General features: G+C 44.4%; 1 protein-coding gene across 4 annotated transcripts in view; it reads left to right on the top strand.

The window, feature by feature from the left end:
- The window catches only part of LOC145360367 (protein transport protein Sec24C-like), a 73783-nt gene that overhangs the window by 22945 nt on the left and 36289 nt on the right, over window positions 1-14549 (top strand). For 2 of the 4 annotated variants that reach the window (XM_080215539.1, XM_080215540.1), the window contains 5 exons: window positions 7096-7539; window positions 8279-8403; window positions 10692-10760; window positions 12127-12238; window positions 13414-13541. In XM_080215539.1, coding sequence (XP_080071665.1) covers window positions 7096-7539; window positions 8279-8403; window positions 10692-10760; window positions 12127-12238; window positions 13414-13541 — 878 coding nt within the window. The remainder of the gene's footprint in view (window positions 1-7095; window positions 7540-8278; window positions 8404-10691; window positions 10761-12126; window positions 12239-13413; window positions 13542-14549) is intronic. The other 2 variants (XM_080215541.1, XM_080215542.1) reach the window with 2 other exon arrangements.

Here is a 14549-nt window from a genome sequence, read left to right as displayed (position 1 = left end):
TCTCGGCCCAGCTCTGCAACCTATCTAAGTCTCCCTGCAGACTATGACACCCTTCCTCACAATCTACCACACCTCCAATTTTGGTGTCATCAGCAAATTTACTAATCCACCCAACTATACCCTCATCCAGATCATTAATAAAAATTACAAACAACAGTGGCCCCAAAACAGATCCCTGAGGCACACCACTCGTAACTGTACTCCATGATGAATATTTACCATCCACCACCACCCTCTGTCTCCTATCTGATAGCCAATTCCTGATCCAACTTCCTAGATTACCCACAATCCCATACATCTGCATTTTCTGCAGAAGCCTACCATGGTGAACCTTATCGAACGCCTTACTAAAATCCATGTATACCACGTCAACTGCCTTGCCCCCATCCACCTCTTTGGTCACCTTCTCAAAAAACTCAATAAGGTTAGTAAGGCACGACCTACCCGCTACAAAAACCATGCTGACTATTTCTAATCAATTCATTACACTCCAAATAACTATAAATCCTATCCCTAATAATTTTTTCTAAAACCTTGCCCACAACAGAAGTAAGACTCACCGGTCTATAATTCCCGGCAAAGTCTCTGTTCCCCTTCTTAAACAATGGGACAACATTCGCTATCCTCCAATCCTCCGGGACTACACCAGAGACCAATGACGACCTGAAGATCTGAGCCAGAGGCTCTGCAATCACCTCTCTAGCCTCCCAGAGAATCCTAGGGTAGATCCCATCCGGACCAGGGGACTTATCTATTTTCAGCCCCTCAAGAATTTCCAGCACATCCCCTTTATCAACCGTAATACTGTCTATTTTACACCCCTGCAACCCAATGTCCTCCTCAGCTATATTCATGTCCCCCTGCGTGAACACTGAAGAGAAATATTGGTTCAATACTTCTCCAATCTCCTCCGGTTCCACACACAACTTCCCCCTGCTGTCTGTAACTGGCCCTAATCTTGCCCTGACCAACCTTCTGTTCTTGACATACCTATAGAACGCCTTAGGATTCTCCTTAATCCTATCAGCCAAAGTCTTCTCATGTCCTCTTTTAGCCCTTCTCAACTCACTCTTCAACTCCCTCCTAGCCAATCTAAAGCTTTCTAGTGCACTATCTGAGCCCTCCAATCTCATCCGAACATAAGCCTCCTTTTTCTTTTTAACCATCGACTCAACTCTTTTAGTGCACCACGGTTCCCTAGATCTACCAAATCCACCATGCCTGACAGGGACATACCTATCAAGGACTCGCAGTAGCTGCTCCTTGAAAAAACTCCACATTTCAGACGTTCCCAGTCCCTGTAATCCCCTAATCCAATCCATGCTTCCTAATTCACTCCTGATAGCCTCATAATTGCCCTTACCCCAGCTAAAATTGCTGACCCGAGGTTCATGCCTATCTCTTCCCATCACTAAGGTGAACGTAACCGAATTGTGGTCACTATCACCAAAATGCACACCAACTTCCAAGTCTAGCACCTGGTCTGGCTCATTTCCCAGCACCAAATCCAATATAGCCTCACCTCTAGTTGGCCTGTCTACATACTGAGACAAAAAACCTTCCTGCACGCTTTGTACAAACACTGACCCCTCTAGCGAGCTAGAACTATAGCAACTCCAATCAATATTCGTAAAGTTAAAGTCCCCCATAACAATTACCCTATTACTTTCACTCCTAACCAGGATTGTCTCCGCAATCCTTTCCTCAACCTCTCTAGAACTTTTAGGAGGTCTATAAAAGACTCCCAACAGGGTGACCTCTCCTCTCCTATTTCTAATCTCCGCCCATACTACCTCAACTGACAAGTCCTCATCAAACTTTCTCTCCGACACTGTGATACAGTCCTTGACTAGCAATGCTACCCCACCCCCCCTCTACCTTCTTCTCTACTCCGACTAAAGCATTTGTACCCCGGAACCTGCAACATCCATTCCTGACCCTGCTCTATCCATGTCTCAGAAATGGCCACAACATCAAAATCCTTTTTTATTCTTTCACGTGATGTGGGCATTTCTAGCAAGGTTAGTGTTTGTTGCCTGTCCGTAATTGCCCTTGGACTGCTTTCAGAGGGCAGTTAAGAGTCAACTACTTTGCTGTGGGTCTGGAGTCACATGTAGGCCAGACCAGGTAAGGAAAGCAGATTTCTTTCCCTAAAAGGCACTCGTGAATGAGATGAGTTTTTACAATCAGCAATGGTTTCATGGTCAGCTTTACTGAGACTAACTTTCAATTCCAAATGTAGTAATTGAATTTAAATTCCACCAGCTGCTATGGTGGGATTTGAACCCATGTCCCCAGGTTATTAGCCTGGGCCTCTGGATTACTATTCCTGTGATGTAAGTACTGAATGACCATCTCCTCATATCAACCTCAGAATCAAACATAACAATTCATCTTGAATGCATTGCGGTTTGCAAGAGGCAGTCTCAACATCTCCCTTTGGTGTGTCAGACTATTTCTTCATTTCACTTCGAAACAGTCCAGCTTCAGTAATTAGAAAATGCCCCCTTGAAAGTATATTTATTAGTCACAAATAAGGCTTACATTAACACTACAATAAGTTACTGTGAAGGTTCCCTCGTTGCCACAGTCCAGCGCCTGTTCAGATTAATGCACCTAACCAGCGTGTCTTTTAGAATGTGGGAGGAGGTTGGAGCACCCAGAGGAAACCCACGCAGTCACGGAGAGAAGTGCAAGCTCCGCACACACTGTGGACCAAGCCGGGAGCCGAACCTGCGTCCCTGGTGATGTGAAGCAGCAGTGCTAACCACTTTGCTACTGTGCTGCCCTTGTCTGAGACACCTCTCAACCAGTCAAAGTAACCTATCTGTTTTCCTTAATACCTTGAAAACTTTGATCAAATTATCCTTAACCTTAATTCCAGCAAGTACCACCCTGGTTTATGTAAACTCTCCTTAAAATTTAACCTTTGGAGTCCAGGTATCATTTTGTTTACACTGGACTCCATCCAAAGCCTCCTGAAGGTGTGGTGCCCAGAAATGCGCACAGCATTACTATTATGATCTAACCAGGACTTTGTTAAAGAAGTTGCTGGTGTTACAAAATCCTTAAATTGCTTTTAAGATCGATTTCTGGAATCAGCTATAAGTTATCTGCATGTGCAGCCCTCCATTGCAACTGAAACCCAGTCCATCATGCAAACCAACCTCCCACCCATTGACACTGTCTACACTTTCCACTGCCTCGGCGAAGCAGCCAGCATAATTAAGGACCCTACAAACCCTGGAAGTATTCTCTTCCACCTTCCTCCGTTGGGGAAAAGATACAAAAGTCTGAGGTCATGTACCACCCGACTTAAGAACGGCTTTTTGTCTGCTGCCGTCAGACTTTTGAATGGACTAACTTTGTATTAAGTTGATCTTGCTCTACACCCTAGCTTTGACAGTAACACTACACTCTGCACCCTCTCCTTTCCTTCTCTATGAATGGTATGCTTTGTCTGTATAGCATGCAAGAAACATTACTTTTCACTCTGTTAATACATGTGACAATAAATCAAACCAGTTATGGTTCAGCAAGGATCAGCAGATGTGGTACTGTCTTAAAAGACAAGTTCATTATTTCATTTGTTGATTGCATCAGTTGCTACCTGTATCTGACTCTTAATTTTTGAGTACATTTTCTGTGATGTCATGCTAGCCTTAATTGGGCTATTTATGCTGCATTATCTGTCTTCCCCTCTGCACATGCTTTAAGAAGTCTGTTGATTGGCTAATGTAAGAACATAACATAAGAAATAGGAGCAGGAGTAGGCCATCCAGCCCTTCGAGCCTGCCCCGCCATTCAATAAGATCATGGCTGATCTGTCGCTGCTCAGTTCCACTTTCCCGCCCTCTCCCCGTAACCCTTAATCCCCTCTCTTATCAAAAACCCATCAACCCGCGTCTTAAAAATATTTAGCGAGGCAGCCTCCACCACTTCAACAGGCAGAGAATTCCAGAGATTCACCACCCTTTGAGTGAAGAAGTTCCTCCTCAACTCCGTTCTAAACCGCCCCCCCCCCCTTTATCTTGAGGCTGTGCCCCCTAGTCCTACTGTCTTTTTTGAGCGGGAAGAGTCTCTCCACCTCTATCCTATCCATCCCATTCATCATCTTATACGTCTCAATGAGATCTCCCCTCATTCTTCTAAACTCTAACGAGTACAAGCCTAGTTTATTCAGCCTCTCCTCATAGCTCAACCCCCTCAACTCCGGCATCAGCCTAGTAAACCTCCTCTGCACTCCCTCCAAGGCCAAAATATCTTTGCGCAGGTGCAGTGCCCAAAACTGCACACAGTACTCCAGCTGCGGCCTCACCAATGCCCTATACAGCCGCAGCAAGACCTCCCTACTTTTATATTCAATCCCCCTCGCTATGAAGGCCAGCATCCCATTTGCCTTCCTGACCACCTGCTGCACCTGCAAGCTGGGTTTTTGCGACTCATGCACGAGGACCCCGAGGTCCCTCTGCACTGCCGCCTGCTGCAGTTTTTCGCCCCGTAAGTAATAGTCCTTCCTACCATTCTTCCTACCAAAGTGGACCACCTCACACTTGCCAACATTAAATTCCATTTGCCATTTCCTGGCCCATTCGCCCAGCCTATCTAGATCCTTCTGCAGACTCTCCACACCCTCTGCACAATTTGCCGTTCCCCCAATCTTGGTGTCATCAGCAAATTTCGACACCCTACACTCGGTTCCCTCCTCCAGATCATCTGTATAAATGGTAAAAAGCTGAGGCCCCAGCACCGACCCCTGGGGCACTCCACTAGTCACCATCCGCCAATCCGAATAGCACCCGTTGACCCCCACTCTCTGCCTCTTATTTGACAACCAATCCTCTATCCACGCTAACACCCTACCCCCAACTCCATGTCCCTCGACCTTCTGCAATAACCTCTTGTGAGGTACTTTGTCAAACGCCTTCTGAAAATCTAGAAAGACCACATCCACCGGCTCTCCTCTATCCACCGCCCTAGACACATCCTCATAGAACTCCAGCAAATTTGTCAGACACGACTTCCCTTTAATGAAACCGTGCTGCGTCTGCTCTATCAAGCAATTCCCTTCAAGATGCCTCACAATTTCCTCCTTAATGACAGATTCTAACATTTTACCTACCACAGACGTTAAACTAACCGGCCTATAATTCCCCGCCTTTTGCCTGGCACCCTTCTTAAACAACGGCGTAACATTAGCCGTTTTCCAATCATCCGGCACTTCCCCGGAATCCAGCGACGTCTGGAAAATAAACACCAAGGCATCCACTATAACCTCCGCCATTTCTTTCAGAACCCTCGGATGCATTCCATCCGGTCCTGGGGACTTGTCCACAATCAGCCCCTCCAGTCTGTCGAGCACCGCCTCTCTAGTAACAGTAATGTCATTAAGACCCTCCAGTCCTACCACCTTTCCATCGCTAACACCCGGCAAATTATTCACGTCCTCCTCCGTGAAGACAGAAACAAAAAAGTTATTCAATACCTTAGCCATATCCCCATCCCCTACCACTAGCTCCCCTTTCTCATCCTGTAAAGGACCAACGTTCACCCTAGCCAGCCTCTTCCTTTTTGTATATTTATAAAAACTCTTGCTATCCTTTTTTATATTAAGCGCTAGCCCAGCTTCATAGTTTCTCCTACCCTTCTTTATCAACTTCTTTGTCAATCTTTGTTGACATTTAAACCTCTCCCAATCCTCTTCTCGCCCACTACTCTTAGCTACTCTAAATTCCTCTGCTTTTAATTTAACACTTTCCTTCACCTCCTTCGTTATCCACGGCTTATTACCTCTCCTCCTACTATCCTTTTTGACCATCGGAATAAATTTCCGCTGAGCACCAAGGAAGATCTCCTTAAAGATCCTCCACTGCTCCTCAACAGACCCTCCCTCCAACGCGCTCCCCCAGTTCACATTCGCCAATTCTTCTCTCATCCTACCGTACTCCCCTCTATTCAAACAAAGGACGCGTGTCCGGGAACCCACTTTCTCCTCCTCCATCTGCACCAGAAACTCCACCATACAATGATCACTCTCCCCAAGAGGATCCTTCACCACAAGGTCCCTAATTCTACCTGCCTCGTTACATAGCACCAGATCCAAGATAGCTCGCTCCCTCGTCGGCTCCAACACACACTGTCCCAGGAAACTATCCCGGCAGCATTCCAAGAACTCTTCCTCGAGCCCCCCGCGTCCAACATAGGTCAACCAATCAATATGCAGATTGAAATCCCCCATAACTACGGCCGTCCCATTCCTGCACGCCGCACTTATTTGCGCGTTAACAGCCCGCCCCACCTCCAGATCAGTATTCGGGGGCCTATAGACGACACCCACCAGCGTCTTCCTCCCTTTGCTATTCCTAATCTCCACCCACAACGATTCCACCCTCTGCTCCTTGGCTCCAATATCATCCCTTGCTACCACCGTGATGCTATCCTTAATCAGCAGTGCTACGCCCCCACCCCCCTTTTCCCTCCTGCCTATCCTTCCTAAACACTTGATACCCCTGTACATTCAGCTCCCAGTCCCTGTCACCCTGCAGCCACGTCTCTGTAATGGCCACCAGATCGTATCCATTTGTGTCGATCTGCGCCACCAGCTCATCCACTTTATTCCAAATGCTTCGTGCATTCAGATAAAGCGCTTTCATCCCAGCCTTCACCTGGACCCTATTTGCCGTAACGCCACCAACCATACTCACGCCCCCTACTCCCTCGATTATTGGGACATCCTCGGCCTCTTCCCTTACCTGTACCCTCTCCTTAACTTTAGACCTCGTAACATCACCTACTCGATTCGCCAGCACGGTTCAGACCAACCCCATCCCGCCCGAACAGGTCCCACCTACCCCAATACTGATGCCAATGCCCCATACGTTCCAACCCATTCCTCCCACACCAATCCCTGAGCCACCCATTCACTTCCTTAATCCTGTCAACCCTACGCCCGTCTGCACTGTAAGCAATGTCCATTCACCCAGAGACAAACTTTGTACTTACCTCATTTGAAAATGGTTGCAAATCAATGTGTTGTGTTTACTTTTGGAATATCTCTGTGGGAATGCCATTGACTGTCATATTTTTTGTTCACAGGGCCACCAACCTCACATCGTCAAACCACAGCAAGTTTTCCACCTACGGGGCCAGCAGTGTACACACAATATTCTACTCCGCTCCAGAATATTTCCTCGAGCATACCCCAGGCTGGTAACCCTCCACAGCAGCCCTTTTCTGGGCAGACTGTCCCAGCCTCAACTTTCACCTCCCCCCCCACATCTACGGGTCTGACCGGCATGAACCTCCCTCCTCCACCCGGAGTGTCGAGACCAACAGCAATGCATGCACCACCGCTGCCAGGGCAGTCTCAGACTGGCTTCCCCCCGTCCCAGCCTCCGACAGGACATTACCCACCTCAGCCTAATCACAGACCTGCGGCTCCTCAGACTGGTGTGCCAGGGGTTGTGCCTGGCCCACCAACTCAGGGCTTTCAAGTGCATCCAACACAACCTAGTCAGGGATTCATACCTCAGCAGAATGGTAAGTCCTTTATATGTTTAATACTTGAAGCCACTCTTTAAGCAATGTAGATGACTTATTTAGTGCTTTACGAAATATTCCTTTCAAATGGAGTGAGCAGCTGTTGCATGCAAGTTATGCAGGCCATGCCAGCTTGTGTTGATCTGCTCTCCTGCCTTGCTCCCAGTTTCAGCAGGTTCCAATTTGTACTACTGACAATCTGCTGCCTGCTTCTGCAAAAGAAAGAACAAATTAAAGTTAGATTTTCAATTCAAAACCCAATTAATTAATTTGTGTAAAATGGAGGGGATGGAAGAGAGAGAGGGCAGGGTTCTTCAACTTAGATGAAAATTAAATGTTTTTGGTGACATTTTTTTCGCATCATTTCCAAGAAATGAATCAGGAATATCTTGTAAAGAAGTTACTCTTGTGCATGTGCAGCAAAAAGCTAACACCAGGTGAAGGGCTGAATGCCCCCCCCCCCCCCCCCACCACCACCACCACCGATGAGTGTATAAATTCCTGTTTCCGTGAGATGTGCTCTGTATATCCTGGTAAAACTATGCTTTTTTTCCCGATTGTCAGTAGCAGATGTAGTTTGGATAATCCCGTTAACAGCAGCACTGCTCTGTCTCATTTGGTTCTGTAAATAGATTGTTGCACCCTATATTTTGCTCATTCCCAGCTGTGCTGTTCCAGGCATTCCTTGGTGCTGTGATAATTGCCACTCTGATTTCCCTGATTTGTGATGTTCTTACAGGCTCTTTTGGACAAATGAGAGCACCCCAGCCAAATTATGCTGCACCTTACACTGGAACACCAAGTTACAACAGTCAACCCCAACCACAGCAGAAACGTTTGGACCCAGACAGCATTCCCAGCCCTGTAAGCACCACGGTTTTTAACGGTTGTCCCTCTGGCTGCTGTGTTCTAGTGTTATTAGAATTGCTCGTACATTGATGGTGATTTTGTGCTAGTGTCACTGGATTAATAATCCAGAGCGCAGGCTTAATGTTTGGGGGGGCAAAGGTCAAAATCTCACCATGACAGTTGAGGAAATTTTAAAGTTCTGCAACTGGAAGCTGATCCCTGTAATGGCAATGTGAAATTGTCATCAAATGATGTGAAAACTAACTGGTTTACTCATTCCTTCTATGGAAGGAAATCTGCCATCCTTACTGGGTATGACCTACATGTGACTCCAGAACTACTCTTGACTGTTCTCAGGGGCAATTAGGAATGAGTGGCAAAAGCTAGGCTTCCAAGCTTTTATTCATGAGTGAATAAAACAAAACTCTCATTTACTGCTCTAAACTGCTTGTAACTTAGGTTTGCTTGTATCTGTCCATTGTGAGCTTGCTGGGGAGACCTGAATGTAATTTCCTTATTTTTCTTTGTTTTTATCTGAACATGTTGCCATGCCTTCAGTTTAGAAATTTTAGTTTAGAAATTTCAGTCTAGAAGTTGTAACTGTGAGTAATGCAACCTGCTTATAACACATTGACGGTTATTAGGTATTACGCTGCAATGTTATATGTAATTGAGTGTATAGTATCAGACTCCAATCCCTTCTTTATCTTGGTTGCCTGCACTATTGTGAACTGTGGTGGTCAGTGCTGTAACTCCGCTAGAGCAGTCTAGTCTGTTCCTATTCACTCATTTACTGGGCTCCTTAGTCCTTTCCAGCTTTTTCAATCCTAGTTCTTCTCTGCCTTCACCACTGGTTGCCCAGGTTGCAGCTTCTCTGGTGCTCCAGCCTTGGTCTCTGCACCCTGTGATTAATTGGCATTGTATTGCATTTGCCTCCTCCATGTCCAGACCAGCTCATCCATCAGGTGTTGAAGTTCACTGCTGGTTTCTTTCCTCCCTCTTCATCTTTCCTCCTCACCCAGTACGTGAGAATGGGAACCATAGAGGAGTGTAAGTGACCGATCGTGGACTCGAGCAGGCAGGACAGCAGGTCTGAGCTAGAAGCAGATTCCCGACTGTTGGCTCTGGTTGAGATTTCCTGTGATACCAATGTAGTCTTGCAACCTATGATGGCATCAGAACAAGATTGGTCTATTACTGGCAACTAACAATGTCGCTTAATAATGGTGAATTCTTAAATGCTAAAGGGTCACATCTTAAATTGGTTAAGATGATTTTGGGATAGTTGGCAAAAGGTTACTTGCAGGTGTACTTGGAATAGACTTTTAATTAAGGTAACACAGATGAGAACTCAAGTTATTTAAACTCTCAGGTGGTGAGACTGTAGTTTTGTAGTGGATGGTTGAGTTAAATGGCATCCCTTATCAGTTTAGACCTTCTGTGATGGCTTTAAGATTTTCCATTCAGAATTTTAGTGAAGACTCATGAAAACAGATAACGGTGATCACCAGCCTTGAATCTTTGGACTCCGTGCCCAGTTTCCTGCAGCCCCCTCACTCTGTCCAATCCATTTAAGGAAATGAGAAATAAAGATAGTTAAAGGAGAATCTGGCTTAAATGTCAGGATCAGCCAGCATCCTGGAGCGTTCTCAGGGTAGACGTAGACATGTGGAACTTAAGTGGACGTCAGTTGCAGTTGATCTCTTTATCACCATCTAGTCAAAACTTCTCAATCTGGGAAGTGATTAGTGAAGTTCCTCTGCTGTAATCACCTTTACACAGCTAATATTTAACAACACACTGGTTCCCAGATACTCGATAGTCTGCAGAACACTCAGCTGGATATGTTTGGGTAAGTTTTGGCTTTCAAGCGACAAAGGGAAACTAAAAAGGGACATTAAATTTATATTAAATAGCTTGAGTGGACACTACCATACTGTACTTCTGTTTAAAACAGAAGTTTTATCTAATTTTTGAGTTACTGTTATTATACAAGTACGAAGTTAAGAAGCGAACACTTATTTATCAAGTTATCATTCTTGTCAGAATACTAGAAAAAAACTTTCAATCTTGCTTTGATCTTTTTAATATTGAGCTGTGCAAATGTGAAGAGCCCTGCATACAGCATTAAGATGAACAGATAAGCAATTTAACCGAATAACACAGCTTGCATGTGCAACGATGTGTGTAAGCATATGTCAAAGGACTTGCTGATGTGGCACCATTAGTGTGGGAAGGTAGAAGTAACAATTGTTACTCTTCTGTTTCTCTCCTGTTTTGCTGCTCATTTGTGCCTTTTTAAGCAGCTTAATGAACTGCCACCACAACAGAAAACAAGACATAGAATAGACCCAGATGCAATTCCTAGTCCAGTAAGTCTGCTTGTATATACGTGTGCATTGCTGCCTTTGCTTTTCATTCCAAAAGGCTTGTTGATTTCCATATGCCAGCTGCGTGCTGTAAGGTCACAAAATTGTGTCAGTTTAATTGCCCTTTGCTTTCTACATCTGACTTTACATTATTGCATCAGTTAAATGACAATACAAAATTGTATTCCTTCCAGGTGAATTTTTACAGTGTAAATCTTTCTGACAGTCCCAAATAATTTTTTGGATTGGTTAACGTGAGCAAATTATCCTGGTGATCTACTTTGGTACCTTACAGACAGTAGTAGATATAACTGTACTGCTAGAATTCGAATCTAAACTTGCCTCCTTTAGCTTGGTGAACATTTGTGGTCCTAGCTTTAATTTGCAATACAGACTAACTTTTTATTTCGCTAAATGTCACTGTTCTTTGTCGTTGCATCTACATCAAAATCCTTTTTAAAGAATGTAGATCATTTTAACGCCTCCACATTTCTTTCATTGCTTCCCATACACTAGACCCAGCAACCCCCTTGTAATATTTGCATTGTTTTGTTTGTGTTAATGGTTGCAAAAGACTTGGTTTGCTAGTTAACGGTGATATTATGGGGAAGGTGTGAAGACGATTAACTTGAGGCAATGTTCAATCAGCTACAGTTGCTAATAGCATGTGCCTGTTGTGAAAGCGAACTGAGATTAGAGGGACCATTTGTACTTTGCTCCTGGATTTCAGAATGTAAATGAGGCTAAAAGTTTCATGAATGTAATAAGCAAATGTAATCATGTTTGGAATGTTTTTCAGCTAATTGATCACTAGTGCTGAATAAAAGCCTCTCCTGTTTTGGAGGAGCTATAGTCTCCAATCTGTTGAGTTGCTTTTGGTTAGCAAGTGACGTTAGCCAGTTCACAATACAAGTTCCTGCTTGCTGAAGTCAAGTCTTATCAAGCATTTGTACTTTGCTCCCACTATAATTTTTCACTGCTCCTTGCACCCAGTGGCAAGTTTTACTCAGCTTACTCGATGTTGACCAATGCAGTTAGCAGCAACCACTGAGCAATGATAGGTGTTGGGAGCCAGTGCCCATTTAATCATCTTCCTCAGGAGTTCAGAAGCAGTTGGGTCACTCTGGCAATGATCAGCTAACTCCGTACAGACCTGGAATCTTCCTCGGCTTTGGCTCAGTGTTGCAGTAGGCAGTCTGCTCACTCATGTTGGGGAGCTTTAGTAAACGTTTGTTAGGTTGCACGTGATAGTAATGTGTGCTTATATCCTTTTACATCAGGGTGTAATGCATTTAGGTATCTCTACCAACTAAAATGGGTTTTGGGTTTGATTGAGTGACAGTTTGTAACGTATTGTGTGCTATGACAGATCCAAGTGATTGAAGATGATAAGTCAAACCGAGGATCTGAGCCATTCTCGACTGGTGTCAGAGGCCAAGTTCCACCACTTGTCACCACTGACTTTGTGGTAAAAGATCAAGGTAATATCCTACTGTTGGACAAGATGCTTTCATACCTATTTGGCTTTGTGGTAATAAGCAGAAGCAAAGAATATTGTGTCCCACAAATTGCTCACCTTGATGGCACCCGGTTCATTACATATAGACAAATTAATCTGCATATCTTTAAGTTGTAAATGATTTAACATTTTGCACACTGCCATAAGATCAATGACTTAACACATTGACATAGATGGCAATAACTATTGAAGCTCGTACATACTGTATTTCACACAGAGTACAAATAGTATAATCTCCAGTCTGCTCACAGACATGGAGCAAGTTCAACATCGTTAGATGTGAAGGAGAGAAGTCACCTAGTGAGATGAACTTCATAATTTGGAAATGTAATGAGAAGTTATATAGCAAATTGATTGTCTTTCAGTCAAGAGTTGGATTGGATAGTTTCTCTCCTGAACCAGCCAGTGCCGCCATTTTTATCATCTTTAATCCTTGTGAAAGGAATGATCATTATCATTCATTTTGTTTATTGAGTCAAGTAAAATCTTCTGAACAAAAATACAAGATTTCAAGTCCCACTTACTGAGGCCTGGCGTACAGCTTCCTACCAGCCGATGGCACACCTTCACTGACTTGCCCCCCTCGCCCCAATGGCACCCCGCCTCGCCCCAACAGCACCCCCCCCAAACCCCTAGGAACGCCTAGCCCTTGCCCCCTGACGCCTTGCACATGCCCCTTCTCCCTCCCCTGTGCAAACCCCCCCAGCCCACCCCGCACAGGCCCCCCTCCCCCACCAGAATAAGCCTAGATCACATTTCTCGATGAATGAGATTAGTATATTTTCCTTGTAGCACGCCATTGTTTTCAGCAAAGGTTAGTGCACGTGGCTAACTATAACTGTGTTTGTCGCTTGTTGGTGATTTTTATTTGACTGTATTGAGCTCACGGATATGTGGATTGTAAATATCTTTTCAAAATTTGCAATTAAAAACATCATGGGTGAATTGGTGGTATGTGGAATATGTTCTCATTTTCTGTGGCTTAGTGGAGAAGAATTTACATAGAATGTGATAGTTTTACTTTTGTTTTGTTGAGCACAAAGTTGCTAATGAGACAGCTTCCTGAAATTACACTGTGCAGTGTAGCCCTGCTTATAGATGGAGTGTTGTTTCAAAATATTTCTGTTTGCCTTGCAGGGAATTCAAGTCCTCGTTTTATTCGGTGCGCAGCTTACAATCTTCCTTGCACTTCAGATATGGCAAAACAATGCCAAGTCCCCCTCACTGCAGTCATTAAACCGCTTGCGACATTACCAGCTGATGAGGTAACTGTTTGTCTTTTCCCCAGGCTACAAAGTTTAAATTATTTTTTTACCAGAATTTACTCTTCCAATCTGATTTGACTGACTTTTCACCTCCACGTATGTAACATCAGACTAAAGCAGTGAGGGTTAGCCTGAGCAAAAGTCTACCAACTTTGTCAACTCAGCTGGTGTACTATTGGTTACCATTGTTGCTTTTGATGTGTTTGGACTGATAATCCAAAGATCTCTAGGTATTGCTCTGGGGGCCTCAGTTTGAATCGCACCATAAATTGAATTTAATTTTTAAAAAATCAGAAATTGAAGACTAATGATGACCATGAAACCATTATTGATTGTCGAAGAAATGGCAGTATACCAAGTCAGAATGGTGAGTGACTTGGAGGGGAACTTGCAGATGATGGTGTTCCCATGTATTTGCAACCCTGGTCCTTCTGGAGGACATGAGTTTGGAAAGTGCTGTCTGAGAAGCCTTGGTGAGTTGCTGCAGTACATGTGTACGCTGCTGCCACCATTGTGCCTTGGTGTTGGATAGAGTGAATGTTGAAGGTGGTGGATGGGTTCCTCAGAAACGGGCTGTTTCATCTTTAATGGTGTTGAATGTCTTGTGTGTTTGACATTAGATCAGATAGATGGCCCGTTGATTCAGCGATTTGATGAGCTTTTCGAATGCAGAAAATTACTTTGTTAGAGTCATGGCTTTGTGTTAAGTCAGGAAGGCAATTTTGACACTGGATTTTTTGAGCTGATATGGTATCCTCATACCCTATTTCATTTCTGAGCTGCTTGTTGTACCTCTCCAAGTCAGCTGGAATGAGATATGACATTTGTTGCATTTTTCATTGTTCCACAATCTGTCTATGAAATCAGATCCGACTGCAAGTGGGTAATCTATGTAGCTGCCAGTGTGCAGAATTGCATTCCATGTGCCAGCAGGAAGTTTGTGTCTGCAGAATCTCTCTAAATTTAGCTTTCTCATCCATAGGATTTGTACGTGGGGAGGGGGTGCAG

The sequence above is a fragment of the Carcharhinus amblyrhynchos genome, chromosome 31 (assembly GCF_965287045.1).
Source record: "Carcharhinus amblyrhynchos chromosome 31, sCarAmb.v2.hapA, whole genome shotgun sequence".
NCBI lineage: Eukaryota > Metazoa > Chordata > Chondrichthyes > Carcharhiniformes > Carcharhinidae > Carcharhinus > Carcharhinus amblyrhynchos.
Note: the sequence above shows the minus strand (reverse complement) of the source record. Positions and strands in the feature narration are given on the sequence as shown.